Source organism: Alexandromys fortis, unplaced genomic scaffold, assembly GCF_014885135.2.
Source record: "Alexandromys fortis isolate MF-2015 unplaced genomic scaffold, M_Fortis_MF-2015_v1.1 scaffold_99, whole genome shotgun sequence".
Lineage (NCBI taxonomy): Eukaryota > Metazoa > Chordata > Mammalia > Rodentia > Cricetidae > Alexandromys > Alexandromys fortis.
In genome coordinates this window covers 6,559,972-6,577,355 of record NW_026067982.1, presented here as the reverse complement: position 1 = coordinate 6,577,355, position 17,384 = coordinate 6,559,972, and the positions used below count along the sequence as shown (strand labels likewise).

The 17,384-nt window shown below is 53.4% G+C and overlaps 1 protein-coding gene across 1 annotated transcript in view; it reads right to left on the bottom strand.

The window, feature by feature from the left end:
- The window catches only part of Adamts2 (ADAM metallopeptidase with thrombospondin type 1 motif 2), a 197,592-nt gene extending 190,657 nt beyond the window's left edge, over positions 1 to 6,935 (bottom strand). The window contains exons 1-2 of the mRNA XM_050158608.1: positions 6,642 to 6,935; positions 5,294 to 5,688 (exon numbers count right to left, since the gene is read on the bottom strand). Coding sequence (XP_050014565.1) covers positions 5,294 to 5,688; positions 6,642 to 6,777 — 531 coding nt within the window. The 5' untranslated portion in view covers positions 6,778 to 6,935. The remainder of the gene's footprint in view (positions 1 to 5,293; positions 5,689 to 6,641) is intronic.
- Between the last annotated feature and the right edge of the window lie 10,449 nt (positions 6,936 to 17,384).

Here is a 17,384-nt window from a genome sequence, read left to right as displayed (position 1 = left end):
GCTCTGGCCGCTGGGTGGAGGGAGGGATGCTGGAGGAAGGAGGGCAGCTTGCCATCAGCTGTGAAGCACTGGCCTGCTATAACAGACTGGGATGAGATTAGGAAGTCTCGAGCAATCTTATGATTCCTGCCCCGATGGGAGGTATGGAAAAGAGAAGAGAGAGCTGCGTTCACGGGTAGCACAGCTCCTAAGTCTTCTAGAGACTTCCATCTCGTCACCCTCTACCACAGCAGGAGACACATGCCAGTCCCCATCACAGTGGTTGGTGGAGAGATGAGCCTGGAGCTGCTGGTGGGTTCCTCGTGAAGGGTGAGAGGGGAGGAGTCTTCTAAAATAAACACCAAGAGTAGAGGAGGTGAGAGACTGAACAACCCGAGGTCCTGGATCCAGCCAAGCCTGAAGCCAATACTCCTTAGAGCCTTCAGATAACTAGACACATACTATCTCTTGTTCATTCTGCCCAATGTAAGCTGGTTTCTGTCATTTAAGCTCAATAAGTCCTAGGCAAGGTGACAGGCTAGGGAAGAGGCAGAAGTCACCCTAGGGGATCTAGTTAGATTACTCACAGGAGGAGGCAAGCAGGAGCCTCTACTGTGACCTGAGGAATCCAGAAACTAGGGTGCCTCTTTGGATCCCTGTTAAGGGCTCACTGCTGTCCAGGCAGGGCCAAGACAGGGTGGAAAGAAAGAGCACAGCCCCTCCCCCCATGAGGAGCAGTCCTGGACCCCAACTCACAGTGTTAGAAGTTCCCCCACCCTAGCATTTAAGTTGACAGAGCCCAGCATGTAACCTTAGTCCTTGGGGCAACATCACTTTTCTTTGTGGCTTTTAGGAATCCCAAAGGTCTGGTCAGGATAGTAGCCCAACAGGAAACCCCAAGAAAATATGGTCACCCCCTAAAAAAACCAGAGACTTCCTTATTGTCACAAGCCCTAATGAGTTCCTAGGAAAGGATGGACACCTCCTTCCTCAAGGCCCAGAACTAAGCCAGGCTAGTCTAGAAGGCTCTGGAGGTCAGAGTCTTCCCCTAGCCCAGCCAGCAGGATGTTATCAGTGGTCCTGCCTATATCAGGCTACAGAAGTCCCCTAGGGCTTCCTGAATGGACAGAGGCATGGGAAGAGCCATTTCTATCCTCCTAGAGACTCCACTGTGCTCACTCACGAGTGAGGAGTCAAGACACCCACCCATAAGGTGCTCCAGCTCAGAGCAGACCCCCAGACTGTCAACTCATCCCTCTGCACTCTCAACTAGACAATGGGCAATGCTTCTGACTCAGAGGTTCTGAGAAATAAAAATAGGAAAGATTATAAATGTTTTTTAATGCAGTTCTGTTATTGCTGTGATTATTATTTTGTTAGCATGCAATCATAAAGAAAAATAAAATGGAGTAAGGGTGACCTGGAGTCAGATACAGGTTTTGATAATGGCTTCCAAGATCTCAACCAGAGTTTCTCTCTCTCTCTCTCTCTCTCTCTCTCTCTCTCTCTCTCCCTCTTTCTCTCTCTCTCCTCTTGGGGACTTGGTTTGTTCATCTGTAGACAGGAGATAAAGGGACATACTGCATATGCAGTAATAGCAGATGCTTCACAGGTAGCCTTGCGCATAGTAGGATTGCAAGCCGCCATTCATCATCATTACTTTTCATATCTGCAGGCTTCTTTTTCCATTGAGTATGTAAAACTGGTGTGAATTAGCTTGCCTGCTGTGTAATCCAAGAAACACTAGAAAATTCTGTCATAGCCATATGATATATATTCCCCAGGAGTTTTGTTTCCCCCTCATTCACTGTGAAAGGCAACATTTTACACCACCAACCTCCCTCCACCCCTCCCCCCAGCAAATAATGACGAGCTGCTTCTGGCCAGTGACGAGCAGAGGGGCTCTCAGTGTATCTGCAGGCAAGTGTGTGGTACATCCCATGACACGAGCCTTCACGGGGCACAGCTGCGTCTTTACCAAACTCCAGTAGAATCCGACTCTTGGCTGGCCCAGGGTCCTCATTTCTGGCCAGAAAAATCTTAAGTGGCTTCTGGGAACGGTGCTGCTTGATCTCAGTTCTATGGGACTCTGCAAGCCCCATATCCCAGCTCCATCAAGATCATCCTACCTGAGATGAGCCAGAGTTCATCCACAAAAGGAAATAGCCCAGTGCTGGTGGAGATTCCCAAGAGGGGGACTCCAACTGACAGCAAAGCCAGCCCACAGGAAGCAAAGGGACAAGGGAGCAGAGGTCCTAATGGGCTACGCCTGAAGATTTGTCACCATGTGAGCTAATAAGTTCCCCTTTCTGTTTAAACTGACTCGAATTCTGTCACTTGTGACTAAGAGGCTAATAGATGCGGTGGATTCAATTAGAGTCCCCTGGACTAACCGGATTAGGAGAGCAATGTCCACGGTCATCAGTTACTGCTGCCTTCCTCCCGTAAGTGGAGAAGCATGCCCATGTGTCTTTAGCAACAGGCAAGCAGATACACAAATACGTCTTTCAGGACAGCAGCGATAGGGCCAGTGGTCCTGCTGTCAACAGCACTTTCTGTCTACACCATGGTTCCGCACACACATGCTTGGGTGCTAATTGCATTCTCCAAAGAAAAGGGGGTTCCAGACTGCATCTTCTAGTGTGTTGGATGAAACAGAGCTGGTAAGACTCCTTTACTATAGAACTTTGCAGATTCTTTCTCTCTCTTCCTCTCTCCCTCTCTCTCTTCCCTCCTCTCTCCCCTAGGGTGAATCTGCACCGTTCCCAAGTACGATTTGTCCTCTAAACCCCACTTGTTCAGAACAACTCAAGGCACAGCCCTGCAGAGCATTCCAGGGACTCCAGATCCTTGATTGTCAAATGGTTCAAAGGCGAACAACATGGGCCAGGAAGTTTCCCATAAATGCAGACTCCTTGGCGCCACCCTGGGTGCGTTGAAGTAGAATCTGTATTTGGTAAGACTTCAGCCTGACTCACCGGCTTTACTTATCTAGGTAGCTATCGAGGAAGAGTGATGGAGCCTCATGGAGAAAGGCATGGGCCGGATGAATTAAATACCCCCTTACAGCCCATTGAAGCTTGGCAGGGCACAATTTATCCCCTTTATGACATCTCAGTAGTTTCATGCCCACACCCTCAGAATTGGGAGCACTGAGGCAAAAGAGGCCAGACAGTTCCTAGGTTAGACCCTCACCATCACTGGCTGTGTGGCTAGAACAAGTTACTCAACCCCTTAATGCCTCAGCCTGTCATATGTAAGCCAGCTACCAGGCTGTCTCCTTTCCAGAGTCACAGTGACAACGAGAGACACTAGGTGGGAAGGCCCAGGTCCTTAGTGATTGAGCCCATCATGGAAGCTCAGAGGACCTTAAAGGGTTAAGGAATTATTTGGTAGAAAAGCCAGTACAGGTATGTACAGGAAAAGAAGGGAAAGGGGAAGGGAGAGGAGAACAAAGAAGACGGGAAAGGAAGGAAGACAAAACAAGAGGAGAAGAAAGAAAAGGAAACCCAACAATGCTGGCCCACCATGTCAAGGTTGTTATTGACTCACTGAAGCCACTCAGGCTTCAGCGACGACCTCTGCCGGTGGATGTCCCTTTCCTGTAACATGTCAGCACGCCTGTCCTTCCCAGGTCAGTTCACCCGGAACCATCAAAATTACGTCTCTCCACCTGTTTGCCAAGCTGCACTTTCTCCAGCTCTCTGAGACCCCATCAAACAGCACCCGAGTGCCCTTCCACCCACACAGGCATGGGACCCGCCCCATCTCTGACTGGCCCAAAGGATAAACAGGGTCAAAGGAGTTCCCTGAACAAATGAATTGGAGAGATGAACGAATGATACAGCGTCACCGCCCAGTGCTCTATTTGGGAATTAATGAGCCCAGAGGGGATCCCTGCTAACCCCACCACCTTGTCCCAAGTCCCCAGCAATGGTCTCCTTTCACACTCAGGAAACTCACTAGCATCCTTAAAAGGTGATTTGCCTGTAGGGCTGGGACTGACAACAGAGAATAGGGAAAAAGTTGCCCTAAATTAAACTGACTCCTCCAAGGACACGTAAGCCGTCGCTTGCGATGTGCTCAGGCTCTAAGTAAATCCCACCAAAGGCAGTGATTCCTCTGAAGCAACAAGTGCTGTTTCCTGTGTGTCCATAAAAAGAACTCCAGTGGTTGTAGAGTTGGGAGGTAATTGCCGGCTCTGCAGATGGCAGGGCCAACCTGGGCTCCCTGAGGACGGGCATTGCTCAGGGCTGGAAGCATGGCCACTTGCCCAGAGCTGGAGTACCCTGAACAGCAATTAGAGCAGAACTCATGGTGGGTGGCTTCAGATGTCTGGCCGGCACAGCCAGCCTGACCACTGTACATTCAATCCAAAATAGAAAACTGCCATAGGTTCTGCTGTGCCAGGCCCCTGGGTGGCAGGACAGTACCATCAATGTCAGCCTCTGCCCTGAGCATCGATCCAAGCTTCCTCTAAGAATCCCCGTGTGGCAACCATGGTCCCGGGGGACACCCAGTGGCAGGTGAGCTTCCCAGCGCTCTGGTCACACTGGATGCCCCAGATAGCTCCAAAAGGGACCATTATCTGTCCATCAGGCGCTGCCCCCCAAAGTCAAACAGCCCACGGGCACTAGGACCTTCATTGCCACATGAAGCTCCCCGTGGCTCAAATCAGAGGGAGAAAGCTGATTTCAAATAGCCAACAATACTTCAACAGGAAGCCATGGCATAAAAATCTCTGGTGCCTGGTCAGCCAAGGGAGAGAGGGAGAGAGGGCTAACTGGGCATTTCCGCATCACCACCTGCTCCCCAGACTGTCATGTGCATACACAGAAGCAAGGAAACTGCCAGCGCCCATGCCCACCACAAGCCCAGCAACACACGTGCTCAAAAATCACTCTGTAACACACATTTGTGAAGCCCAGAGATACCTCTGTGCTCGAGTGAAAACACACATTCACGTGTTCACACAGGTATGCACACAGGTACCCAGAAAGAAGCATGCATACATTCCAAAACACACACACAAAGAGCCACATGGCAACTTATGCTTATATGCAAAAAGCAGACGGGTGCAGAATGGCACTGGGGCTGGAGGCTGGGTTCATATAAACCGCCCCCTCTGACCAATCAAAATATCTTGCCTTCCCGCCAACCCCTGCAGCAAAGCGCCTGTCTTTCTAAGCACTGGGGAGGAAAAGATGGTCCTCAGCTCGTGCTATGTCGCCCTCTCAGGGGACTTTCTAGTAATGGATTTCCAGAGCCCAGGCAAGGGACAGAACAGAAGGGAGCACCAGTAGAGTGTACTCACCAGCCCATCACAGTTACTGAGCGCCACTGAGGAGGCTTTGGCTAAGCCGGCCACGTCTCCAACGTAGAGACAGGTCCCAAGCAGGGGCTCCACCCGGGTGTCACCCGTCTCACTCTGCCACTCCACGGTGGCCCCCGGAGCCACGAGGCGAGCGTTGGGCCGCAGCCGCAGGTGCAGGTCTCGGCCGAAGACCGTGAGGTTGTAGAAGAGGCGGCCTCCAGGGTCCTGCACGTCGCCTCCGGGCAAGCCTGAGGTTTGGACCGGGGCGGCTCTGCGGGCTCGTACCCCCGCCCCAGCCGTCTCCGAAGACACCACGTGGGACACCAAGCGGCCCTGGGCGTCAGTGCGCACCGGCACCGCCAGGATGCGCTCGGCTCCGTGCCCTGGGGGCCCGCCTGCAACGGAAAGGGGCGTTAGACTAGGGGTAGACCTTGGAGCTTCAGAGCCTGGCCGCGTAAACCGGCGCCCCAGCCCTTGCCTCAATTGCAAAGAAGGGACATTCCACCAGGAAACCTCCAGGAAGGGGCGTTGACAGAACCACCACTCCGGAACCACGTCGCCTGCCGGTCGTCCCCCTTAGAGGACCATGCCAGTTAAAGAGCTGCCCCAGTCGGATTCCCAGTTGAGGCTCCAGGGGCACCTCGCAGTTACCCTAAAGGTCGACCCCAACAGAGTGCCCTCGCTCCTTAATTATACCGTCCTTGGCAGGACATGGGGCTCCTCGGGAATCATTCCACGTTGATCCCCTGCTCATGCACCTCGATCCTTCAGCGGTCCCCGCTGCCCAAGTGTCCTCACCGTTGGCCTCCGGAGCAACCAAGACTCGGCTAGCCCTCGCACGGGCGGCCTGTCCTCGGTCCAGTTCCCGGTCAGCCCACTGCCAGCTCCCTCTCCCCAAGAGCCTAAGCCCCAGGAGGGGCGGAGCAGGGTACCACCGATCTCCGGGGAACCCCTCCGGGGCACCCCAAGGAATGCTCAGGGCCCGCAGGCGGCGCGCTCCACACCGGCTCCTCCCGAGCGTCCCCGGGCGCCGCCTCGCCCTGGCTCCCCCGGACCCGCTGGTGCTGGTTCTGCGCTCTCCGCTGCGGGGTTTTCCCTTCCCCTCAGCACCACACTCTGCAACCCGGGAGCGGCGAGCGCTCCGAAGCTCCCTGCATCCCAAGGCACCAGGGGTGCGCCCCCTGCGCGACTGCCCGGGCCCCGAAGTTGGCCAACTTGGCCCCAGGCGCGGCGCGCAGAGTTTGCCCAAGTCTCCTCAGACGATGCTTGAGGAGGGGGCGGCTGGTCGCGCGGGGCGGCATCGGACGGCCAGAGGTACATGGGGCGTAGGGACGCGACTGGCACCTACCTGGGGGCTCGGTAGCGGCGGCGAGCCGGGCGCTCGCGGGTGGCGGCGGCAGCAGCAGGAGCGGCGGCGGCGGCAGCAGCAGCAGCAGCAGAGCGGGGCAGAGCAGGCGGCGAGCGGCTCCCGCCGGCGGATCCATGGCAGCCCGACCGCAGCCGGTGCCCCGCACTCGCAGCCGGCGCGAAAGTTCCCCGCGCGCTGCCCAGCCCACATCTGGGGGCAGCTGGAGCCGCCCGCAGCTGCAGCACCGCAGGGCGCGGGGCGGAGGAGGCGAGGCGCAGGAGAGGGCGGGGAGCGCGGAGGGAAGGCGGGGAGAGCGAAGGAGCGAGCTAGCTAGCGGGCGAGGGAGGCGGGAGGAGGAGGCGAAGGCAAGCGAGGGGGAGGGCGGGGACGGCGGGCGCCTCAGCCTGCCGTGACCCGGCGCTTCTTGGCGCGGCCGCCGCCCGCTCCCCTCCTTGCTTCCCGACTCGCGGCGAGGTAGAGACACCCGAGGCGACTGCAAGGAAGAGCTGGAGGCCGGCCAAGGGGAGCCCTCTGCTCGTCCCAAGTCACCTCGAAGGAGTGGCACCCCACCCGGAGAGCCCTCTGGAGTACGGGTCTCACCCAGCATGCTACCTTGGGACTCCAGGGCCGCCTCACCTTCTTTCTGTGCTTTGTAGCTGAATGAAACACGGGCATAGAAAGAGGGTCTGGGCGGACACTGAGCCTGGTCCCTACCCCAGATGAAGGCCCCGGAGGCAGATAGGTACTTACCCCAGGGAGCACACCCCAGGCTACCTCAAAAGATCAACTTTTGCCCTCACTAAAAGACAAGGTTCCTTCAGCCCCCAACTTCTCTCTGTCTCTCTCCCTCTGGGTCCCTCTTGGTTCCTCCACTCTCTCCATTGCTACCTCTGGCTCAGTCTTTTCCTGCCAAACTTGGTTTCTTTCTTAGAACATAGCTTAGTTCGTGCCCTCACCTGCCTCGGTGGGCCTCCTGTCACGGTCTGCCCTGGTCCCCACCAGAAATGGTGCTGGACACTTCCACCTCTCCAAGTGAGCATGCAAGGGCAGGCAAACATCCCTGCTGGCTTGCTTTGAGTTCTAGATGCCAACAGGAATCCACACTATCTAGCAGGGTCCTGGTCCCCCCCCCATTTCCTGGAGTCATTGTCCTGCCAAGACTGTTGTCCCTGGACTTCCTCAGGCCCCCTTCTATTGGAGCATCTATTCAATGTTACGTCCAGTTTTCGCTTTGCTCTCCCAGAGTGGACACCTGTCCCTTGGATCTTCCACTCATTCTGCTCCAGGCCTAGGCGTCAGGGCCTTGGGCGGAAGACCCTAGGAACAGGAACACACAGTCTTATGGGGAAATACATGATTTGTACAAGGGACTCTAACCATGACTTTATGTCCTTGGTTTTGTCCGTCATTCTTGGGACCTGGGTGTGAGGGCACTGGGCATTGCAGCCTGACAACCGTTTCCACTAGGAAGATTCCCTGTCTCCTGAGAACACCTGAGGCTGGACTAGCCTTCAGATGTGGTAAATTCTTGTTGTCAGCACTGGAAAATGATGAGATTAATGGGGGCTGTAGCTCATGTGTATATACTTCCAGCACTAGGAAGGTCGAGACAGGAGGATTGCCATGACTTTGAGGCCAGCCCCGTCTACAGAGTGAGATCTCTTAAAACAGACAAACCTCAAAAGAAAATGGGATAGAAAGGAAGATTAGATTGTGGCATTTCAGTTTTTAGAATTATGCTTCTAACTTTTCTGAAGGAATTGGGAGGTGTGGCTGCGTTTGGGCCCACATTCCGGCTTAGCCACAGTGATTAAATGGACTAATTTGCTGAAGGTCCCCTCCTCACACCTGTACACCAAAGTCATGATTCGTGTGATCACTGATGACCCAGCTTATTCCAAACTTGGAGCTGGAATCCCAGTGTGACAGAAAGGGGTGATTCTAGAGTGGGGTACCCTAGAAGGCTGAGTGACAAGCAGAGTAGGTTGAATCTGGAAGATGAGGGGACCAGGCAGGTCGGGGGTTTGCTAGGCAGGCTGGGATTGGGCTAGGCTAGCTGTCATGCTGGAAACTGCATGTTCCTGTGATTTCCCCAGACAAGGTAAAGGAAACTCATTCAGTAGCTTCACCTACTGCAGGGGTCTCATCCCCTCCCCCTCATCTCTGGACCACATGGGTGGTCAGTATTAGCTTTATTTTTTTCTGCCACCTACCACTTCCTACTGCTTCCTTATGTAGGGGCTTCATATTTTACGTTAAAAATTGAAGGACACTTTAAAAACACCTCCACGCAGGAGAAGCCTACATCTCTCCATTTCACCGCAAATCAAACATCACTGTCCCCCAGATAAGTAAAATGGCTGCCTACCTAAAGGGGAGGCTGAAGCTGAGAAGCAGATGTTGAGATGGACTCCTAAGCAGAAGCAGAGGAAATCCTTCCCTCGCCCAACGGGATCATCTGTAGCCTTCACAGCGAAACCCTGCAAGATGCTATGGGTGAATCAGGCACCGGGCATGCAAACTTCAATTTTAAACCCTTTGATGGAGAACAAGGCTTATTGACACGAACCAACTGACTGCTTATCCTCTGTGTGTGTGTGTGTGCATATGTGCGTGCGTGCATGCGTGTGTGCGTGCCTGCGTGTGTGCGTGCGTGCGTAGGTGCGTGTGTGCATGCGTATGTGCATGTATGCGTGTCTGTGTGTATGTGCACATGCACAGTGGAGTTAGCAGAGCACTAGTCTTCCGTCCCCAGCACTTCAGAGGTTGATGCAGGAAGATCAATAGCTGCATGTTTGAGGCCAGCCTGAGCTAGAGACCCTTCTATAGCTAAATTAATTGATTTATTAGCTAAGTGATAGGATACAGGAAACAAAATCCCCAATGCTTCTAGTCCCTGGGGTCTCTTTATTCTTTCAGTCCCAATACCAAAGCTAGAACCTAAAAGCCAGCAGGGCAGATTCAGCCATTGCATGGTTGTAGGCCATTGTTTTCCTTTTAACTTGGAAGAGCTGACTTCTGGCTTCCCTCTCCCACTTGTCCCAGCCCCCACCCATCCCTGTCCTGTCCCCGACCTGCTCATTGCTTGTGGTTGTAGGTAGTTGGCAGTGGAGCAGCATGGTGACCTAGAACATCCTGGTGTGGGGAGGGATGGGAAGAGGATAACTCAAGCTCAGATCCAGTCCTCCAAACTGGAGGACTTTAAAATCTAAATGATTCAAAGTACAGAAAGAGATAGGGCTCCTTCCTGACCATTCACATTGAGAAACATTAGTAAAGGAGAATGCAGGGGTTGGAGAGATGGCTGTCTACTTAAGAGCATTTATAGCTCTTCCAAAAGGTCCAGGTTCAGTTCCCAGCACCCACATGATGGTTTACAACCGTCTGCAGCTTCAGTTCCAGTGGATCCAACGCCTTCTTCTGGCCTTTATGGACACTGCATGCACATGATGCATAGACATACATACGTGCAGGCATAAACACAATACAATAAAAATAAGATATTTTTAGGAGAAGGAGGAGGGGGGAGACTGTCCTCAGCCCTCCATGAAAAGGATGTTCAGGATATTCAGCAGAGAAGGGTCCCATCTCTCTGCCCTGCCCTGGATCTCCTGATCACAGATGCCAGGACAAACGTCCTTAGATACAGAAGCCATCTGAGAGCCGTCCCTGTGCACAGATGTCTGACAGAAGCAGCTCCCCAGAAGGCATTCTGCTCCTATTTCAAGGTCGCCTTCATTGGCAGGGATTTCCAAGTGATGGGGGCAGTGGTGTTTTACAACCCTCCTTCCCAAACATCAAGTTCCAGGGGTTGTGGGAAAGGGCTCAGACTCTTCCTGTCCCACTGGGACCCAGGCACAGAGCATCTCAAGTGAGAGGAGCTAGTGACCTTGTCGTGGGGCCTCTGGAGACAGCAACTCCATCCAACTCCATAGTTGGCAAAGGGCAGGTGCGGTGGCCCCGTCAGATGCGCTGGTAGAGTTCTGGCCAGGAGTGGCTTTGGTAAGCAATATGTCAGGGGAATGCTGATTGGACAGAAAGTGGTGGCCTTCTGGGAGTGTCATTATTGCTGCCTCCCAAGCCACCCCCACATGCACACCCTGACAGGGAGCTATGTCAGGCAAGGGAACGAACGTGGGTGGTGGCGTTTACACAGCGTTTTCTTTTTGTTATTCTCCACACAAAGGTGTCCCTTGGTCGGTGGGATCAGTGCTGCCTGGAACTGAAAGGGCCTGAAATATGGGTGCACAGGGATCTAGGCTCAGTCAACAAGTCTCAGTCTAAGCAATAATAAGCAGTAAGGATCCGGGGAAGGATACAGCCCATCACTCACTCGTGACTGCATTTCTACATAAGTTCAACCTAGCAGAGAGAGCAGGGACACCTGAGTCTGGCAGGCAGTGACATCTAGGCTTACTTGGGACAGGGTCTCTACCTCTAAGCTCACCTGTGTCTGGCCACTCATAGGGGCTAAGGGTGGGGGATGGGCTGTCAGGTCTAGCACTCTGTTTCTGAAAGGCTCTGGGCCCTTAAAATGCTTCCAACTACAAATAACCCAAGTCATACACACCCTGGGGAAATATAATATGTCCCCCATGACATCGAGGGCACTGCCACTTGGGGATCACCTTTGTCCTGGATGGCTAGGAAAACAGCCACGACACAGGTGTCTCATCACCCTCCTAGAAAGCCAAGTGACCAGAGGTTTGAGGTTGGGTCAACCAATTGCTGACAGGCAGGGGTAGGGGCCTCCTGGGAGAAGCCTGGGATAGAGTGGACGTCGGGAGTCCATGAACCAACACCTGTGCTTCATCTGCCTTCCTGTCCAAATAAAAAATGCCACACAGTTCCAGGTGAAGATGTTTCCCAATGTGACTTTGTGTTTACATTTTCCTACGCTATAGCAGTTGAGATCGAGTAGAATTCGTCAGCCCATACATAAAATATGAAAGGTCTATTGTGCCTCACTGTGGGCTTTTGTGTACAAAAACGTTTTTCTAAGTCATTCTGGTCACTTCATCATTTCTTACAATCTGTGGCGCTCAGCCCATGGCCCAAGCCCAGGCCTTAACAAGCCATACTCCCCATCTTTGTCCTTAGGACTTGGCTTCTTCTAGGTCAAGTCCCTTACCCCTAGTCAGCCCTGATCATATGCTGTTCCTGATATCAAAAAGATGACTTTTAAAAGATTTGAAGCATCCGTGTGGAGCCGGCACAGTCCTGAGAATGAAACTTTAGGACCAGACCCCTGAGAGCAAGAAGGCCAGCTGCAAGGTTAGGAATCACAGGTGGCCGAAGCTGCTGAGGGCTCCTGGGGCCACCTCCATGCCCACTTCTCTGGGTGATGTCTTAATGCCCTTCCCCCAATCCCAGGCCCATGGCTCACAGGAAGATCCTTCCTGAACACAGATTTCCCCCCTTCTCCAAGCTTCAAGCAAAGTTTCCTCAGAAAAAGCCCAGGACCCCATAAAGTCTCCGGGACATTTGAAGTGGGTCTCACAGAGCAGCCAGCCATCTTTGGCTCCTGGTAAAATAGAGTGTTCCTCCTCATCTGATGGAAATAGGGAAAAAGATCTCTATCTCTCTCTCCCCCTCCCTCCCTCCCTCCTCCTTCCCTCCCTTCCTCTCTCCCTCCCTCTCTTCCTGTGTGTATGTGTACATGTGTTACACTCCTATGTGGTATGTATATGTATTTGTGTGTGTTTGTGTGTGTGTGTGCGCAAGTGTGTATGAAGGCCGGAGATTGATGCTGAGTGTCTTCTCTTCCTCAACCACTTTCCCACTTGTTTTTGGAGGTAGGGTCTCACTGACCCCAGAGCTGGACTGACGGGCCAGCAAGTCCCAAGCATCTCCTAGTCACTGCTGCCCCAGCTCTGGCTCACATACTGCGGTGCCCTAGATGCCAGGGCTGCCACTCAGGTCCTCTTGCTTGCCTGGCAAGCACTTTACCCATTGAGCCATCTCTCGGGACTTAACACCTTTGCTTCTTTTTGTTTGTTACTCCTGGGCCCTGGTATTTTTGTAAATGTGGCTCCGGGCAGGTCTGGGGGTGGGGTGGGAGGAGATGGTACATTTCTCGCACTGTCCCCTAAGTCTCAGGTCTGATTCCTGGGGTTTTCCCCTACTTAGGCAATCTCTCCCTTTCCCAGGGGGTGGCAGACTCTGTATGTCTGTGACCCCAGATGGAACTATACGAGCCTGTAAATGCAGCTCTCCTAGACATCCCTATCAGAGCCCCACCTCCCCACTCACCACCAGGAATGGTCCCCATCTCCAACCCTCCAAGCCTCCACTCCATTTGCCACACAGACGCCCTCAGTCGGGGATCCCAGAACATCTCAGGCCCTTCCCATTCTTTACCCCACATCAAAGCTGCCCTTGACCACCTCTGCCCTCTAATTAGGCCTGCAGTCTGCTCCTACCTCCTGGCTACACCCTGGACCCTCCCCCCCACACACACATAGTTCAGCATCCCCCTCTCTCTTCCTCGCTGGGATTTTCCTGACCAAGGCATCATGGGTTGCAGAACGGAGAACTCCTCTGCTCGCTGGCATAGGTGGTCTCAGCTCCTGCAGAGGTCCCAAGGCGGGCTGCTCCAGCGGTGTCACAGCCCCTGGGACACTGGCTTGACCTCCCCATAGGGCCTCGTCTTTCGCTGTATGGGTGTAATTATTTCCTGTACACCACAGTGTGTTTTGACAGTCAAATGGGTTAGCATATGTGAAAGGCTCATTGCTGACTCACAGCCGAGGGTGTGCACAGTCGTGTGGCTGTGTCTACAACACAGGATTGCGCTGTAGACGGGGACCCTTACAGACCTCCTGGGCTTACACAGGGACTCATCTGAAGACTCTTTGTAAACTGAAATTAATCCCATAGCGTGGGGGTAGGGCAACAGTCCAGTTGGCAGAGTGTTTGCCCAGCTTGCATGAAGCCCAGGTTTGATCCCTGGAACCACATAAACAGGGTGTCATAATGTATCATATATAATCCCAGCACTCAGAGTGGAATCAGAAGTAAAAGGCTAGCCTTAGTTATGTAGTGAACTGGGAGCCAGCCTGAGACAGAGAGAAAGAGAGAAACACCCCTGTTTGATCTCCAGCATCATGAGAGAAGATAGGACCTGCATCTCGCCAGCCCAGGAAAAGATCCAAATTCAAAACTCAAATCATGGTGTCTACTGAATATGGATTACATTTGCAGCGTGGCAGAGAAATCCTACATGAAGGCAACCCAAGTGTCTGTCTGCACCTTTAATGCTTTTTCAGGATACGTTGACCACGGCTTTTTACCTCCCCTCAGTGCCTGGAGACCCTTTGGTGGAAAGAATACTGGGGTAGATTTTAGTACTACGCAAGCCTGGGAACAACTGGCCAGACAGCTGGGCACAAAGTAAGTACATGTCCAGAAAATATGTATGGAATGAGTCAATAAAGAAAGGTAATTTCCAAAGATGCCTTCTATGTGGGATTAAAAAAAAAAAGTGGTAAAGTCTGCATGGGACAAAGAGGAAGAAGGTGGAGAGGGGTGTGGACTGACGGCTGATAGCAGAGAGGGTACCAGACTAGGTCACCTAAGCAATGAGAATCCTAAGCGGAGACTGGAGCGCGCAAAGGCCCTGTGGCAGGAAAGAGCTTCCTTCCCATGCTCTAGAAGAAGCAAGAAGCATAAAGAAGTGTGGAGAACGATGAAGTTAGGACTGGAGGGAGCTAAAGGACCAGGGGCAGAGCAGGGTAGAGTGTGGTTTTCAGTCTCCAGCGCTGGCATTTTGCTTAAAGCCAGAGAATGAGGTGACATTGGGCTCATCTCAAAATGCTTCAGGAAGGGGGTACCCTCACTGGGATACTGGCTGGGGGCTTCCCACTGCCTTTTTCAAAGGAAAGACAATGCATGCCCCTGCCTCACAACCACTCTCAACTGTTCTGATCCAAGGATCCTAACCTCCCGTCTCATCTCCTCTTCCCTGGAATAGGTAGACCAGAGGACAGCCCTGCTGGCCAATCAGCAACCTTCTCAGGCAAATGATCTTCCCCCACCCTGCCCTCATCCTCATGACAACCCCCAAGGTGGAACCTAACATAACCACTTGCAGATGAAGATAAAGCCTGGGGTTGGTGATGCCAAAGGGTCCTGACTTCAGCCTGGGGGTGGTAATCCCAAGGGCACTGACTTCATCATCTCTAGGGCTCACCACCGCATGATGGTGCCCAGACACTTCCCTCAGAGGACTGGAGCCTCCTCCTGGGAAGTCTGAGGTAGGGGTAGAGTCAATTCAATTGTTTAAAATGCAGTGGTGCTAACTGATGAATTGGGGCTCCCCACTGGAGGCCCATAGAGTTTGGGGGTTATATCTTGAATTGTGTGCTTGAATTTAAAACAAAAAATAGAAGAATCAAGACTTGTCCATGAAATAGTGTGGCTCTCCCTGAGGTAGATAGGAGAGGGGAAGGATGGGAGGGAGGGAGGGAAGAGGAGTGGGGAGGGGGACAGCTAACCACCCTAGGTTGTCCCTGCTACTGGCCACTTCAGCCCACTCCTGTCTTCACTAGGGGGTGGGCCTGACCCTCTCCGTGGCCTCTGCATGATCTCAATACTTGACACCTAGACTATGCCACATGAAGCCCTCTGTGCATCAGGTTGTCCTAACTTTCTAAATGCCTGCAAGAAATAATGTCCTTGGTTACAGTTTCACCGTGGCTAGGAAGGGAAACTGTCTCCAGGGTCTTCCAAACGTGAGCATAAAAGCAGAGGCAGCTGGGAAGGAGGGAAAGGGGGGGAAGGACAGGGGACGGGGAACCTGGGGTTCCCCAGGGTAACTGCTGTTTCAAGGTGTGTCGAACAGAAAGACCATCAGAAGTCCTTGGCAGGCAACCTGCCCAGGTGACCGGAGGTAAGGCTGTGGTGTGAATGTGCATTTGCACAGGTGCACACAGACCATGCTGCACCTGTGTGATGATGCATACACAAGCGAGCCTCCAGATGCACGCCGGCCTGCAGCCCAAGAACGCCCACGGCCCCAGCTAGGCAGCCATGCATTGCAGAGCCCACGTGGTGCTCCGGCCTCCCTAATTGCATTTCTGAAAATGAGAAAGAGGAAATCGAATGACTTTCAGGCAGCCGCTGTTCCCCCATGGCGATTTCCCATCTCGTTTCTGAAGGGCCAGGCAGCGGGGCAGCCTCCAGTTCTCATCTGAGCCTCCAGACTCCTTAGCAACCCTCGGCAGGGTCCACGTTGCAAGCTGTCTCAGGCTTCAGACAGTGGCCAGTCTAGTTTTGCTGTGTCCTCACCTGCCCTGTGACTGACAGCTATGGATGGGGGCTGTGGGCATTGAGGATGGGCTACTGGCCTGCTCGGTGTAGCAGCAGAGACCCCCCCAGAGCCCAGGGTCAGAGCATTTTCTACCCCTAGAAGCCCCGGGCTCCCGTCCTAAGGGTAAAGCCCTGTGCCAGGGATGGACAGCTATTTCCCCAGTGCTTCTGCCTCCATGGCTGTGCTACGGGCACTTCCCTCCGCCGCTCTCCCACGCCAACGTGCTCTGCAGACCCTCTGAGGGAGAGCTCCCCTCAACCATGCCACGCCCCTTATTAAACACGGCATCTGATTGTAGCCATAATATTGTCTTCGTGTGTGTGTGTGTGCGCACGCGCGCGCGCGTGTGTGTGTGTGTGCATGTGTGTGTGTGTGTGCGCGCGCGTGTGTGTGTGTGTGCGTGCGTGTGTGTGTGCGCGCGCGCGTGTGTGTGTGTGTGCATGTGTGTGTGTGTGCGTGCATAGGTGTGGCCATTGTAGATCAGCTTCAGAGGATCTTCCTCAATCTCTCTCCACCTCAGCTTTTGAGATAGCGTCTCTCACTGAACCAAGAGCTTGCTGATTTTGTGGAATGGTCAGCCAGAGAGGGTCAGGGATTCTCCTGTCTCTGCCTCCCCAATTCTGGGATTATAGGTGATTGCCCCCAGACATGGCTTCTTCTGTTGCTGCTGGGAATTGAACTCAGGTCCTTATGCTTACATGACAAGCCCTTTACTGACAGAGCCACCCCAGCCCCAGCAGTGGAGAGTTGAAACCTGATTACAAATCTCATTGTTCTCCTTTAGGGATTGGATCTAGGAGAAGATGGGATATACAGTTGAGGGAGAGCAAAGTCCCAGACCCGGCAACTACAGGAACTTGCTCTGAACAGCCAAGGTCCTGCTCACCTGAGTCCTCCTTGAAGGTGGGTAGCTTTGTGTGAGAACTGCAGTCTGGGCCTCTTAGACAAGCCACCATTGTCCAAGGGGAGGCCTTGAGTTCTGTAAACAACAGAGGTAAAAGTCTCCATCAGAGCCTTGGGGGAGCTTCTGTGGACCTGGTTCAGGGCAGCAGGCAGCCTTCCTACAGGGCCAGCTCACTCTCACTTCTAAGTGAGCCTCGACTCACAGGACCTGCAGCCTCAGCCACAGTGGGACCTGGAGCTCAGCCTTGGCTCAGGCTATACCGTCACCTGGGTCTTTGTGGAGCAACAGCTTGAGCTTGCTGTGAGTCCCAGCCTCACTGGGTCCCCAGCTTGGGCCTGGCTGGACCTAGGACCTTCACCCTTACCTTGGCCTTAGTGGTCCCTAGACCTTGACGTCACTATGCCTTCAGGCTAGGTCTAAACTGGACCCTAAGTTTTGGTTATGCATGACCTCGTAACTCGGCCTCCTGGACCCTAGAACTTAAGCCTACTGAAACCCAGACTTTACCTAGCAGAATCCTAGACCTCAG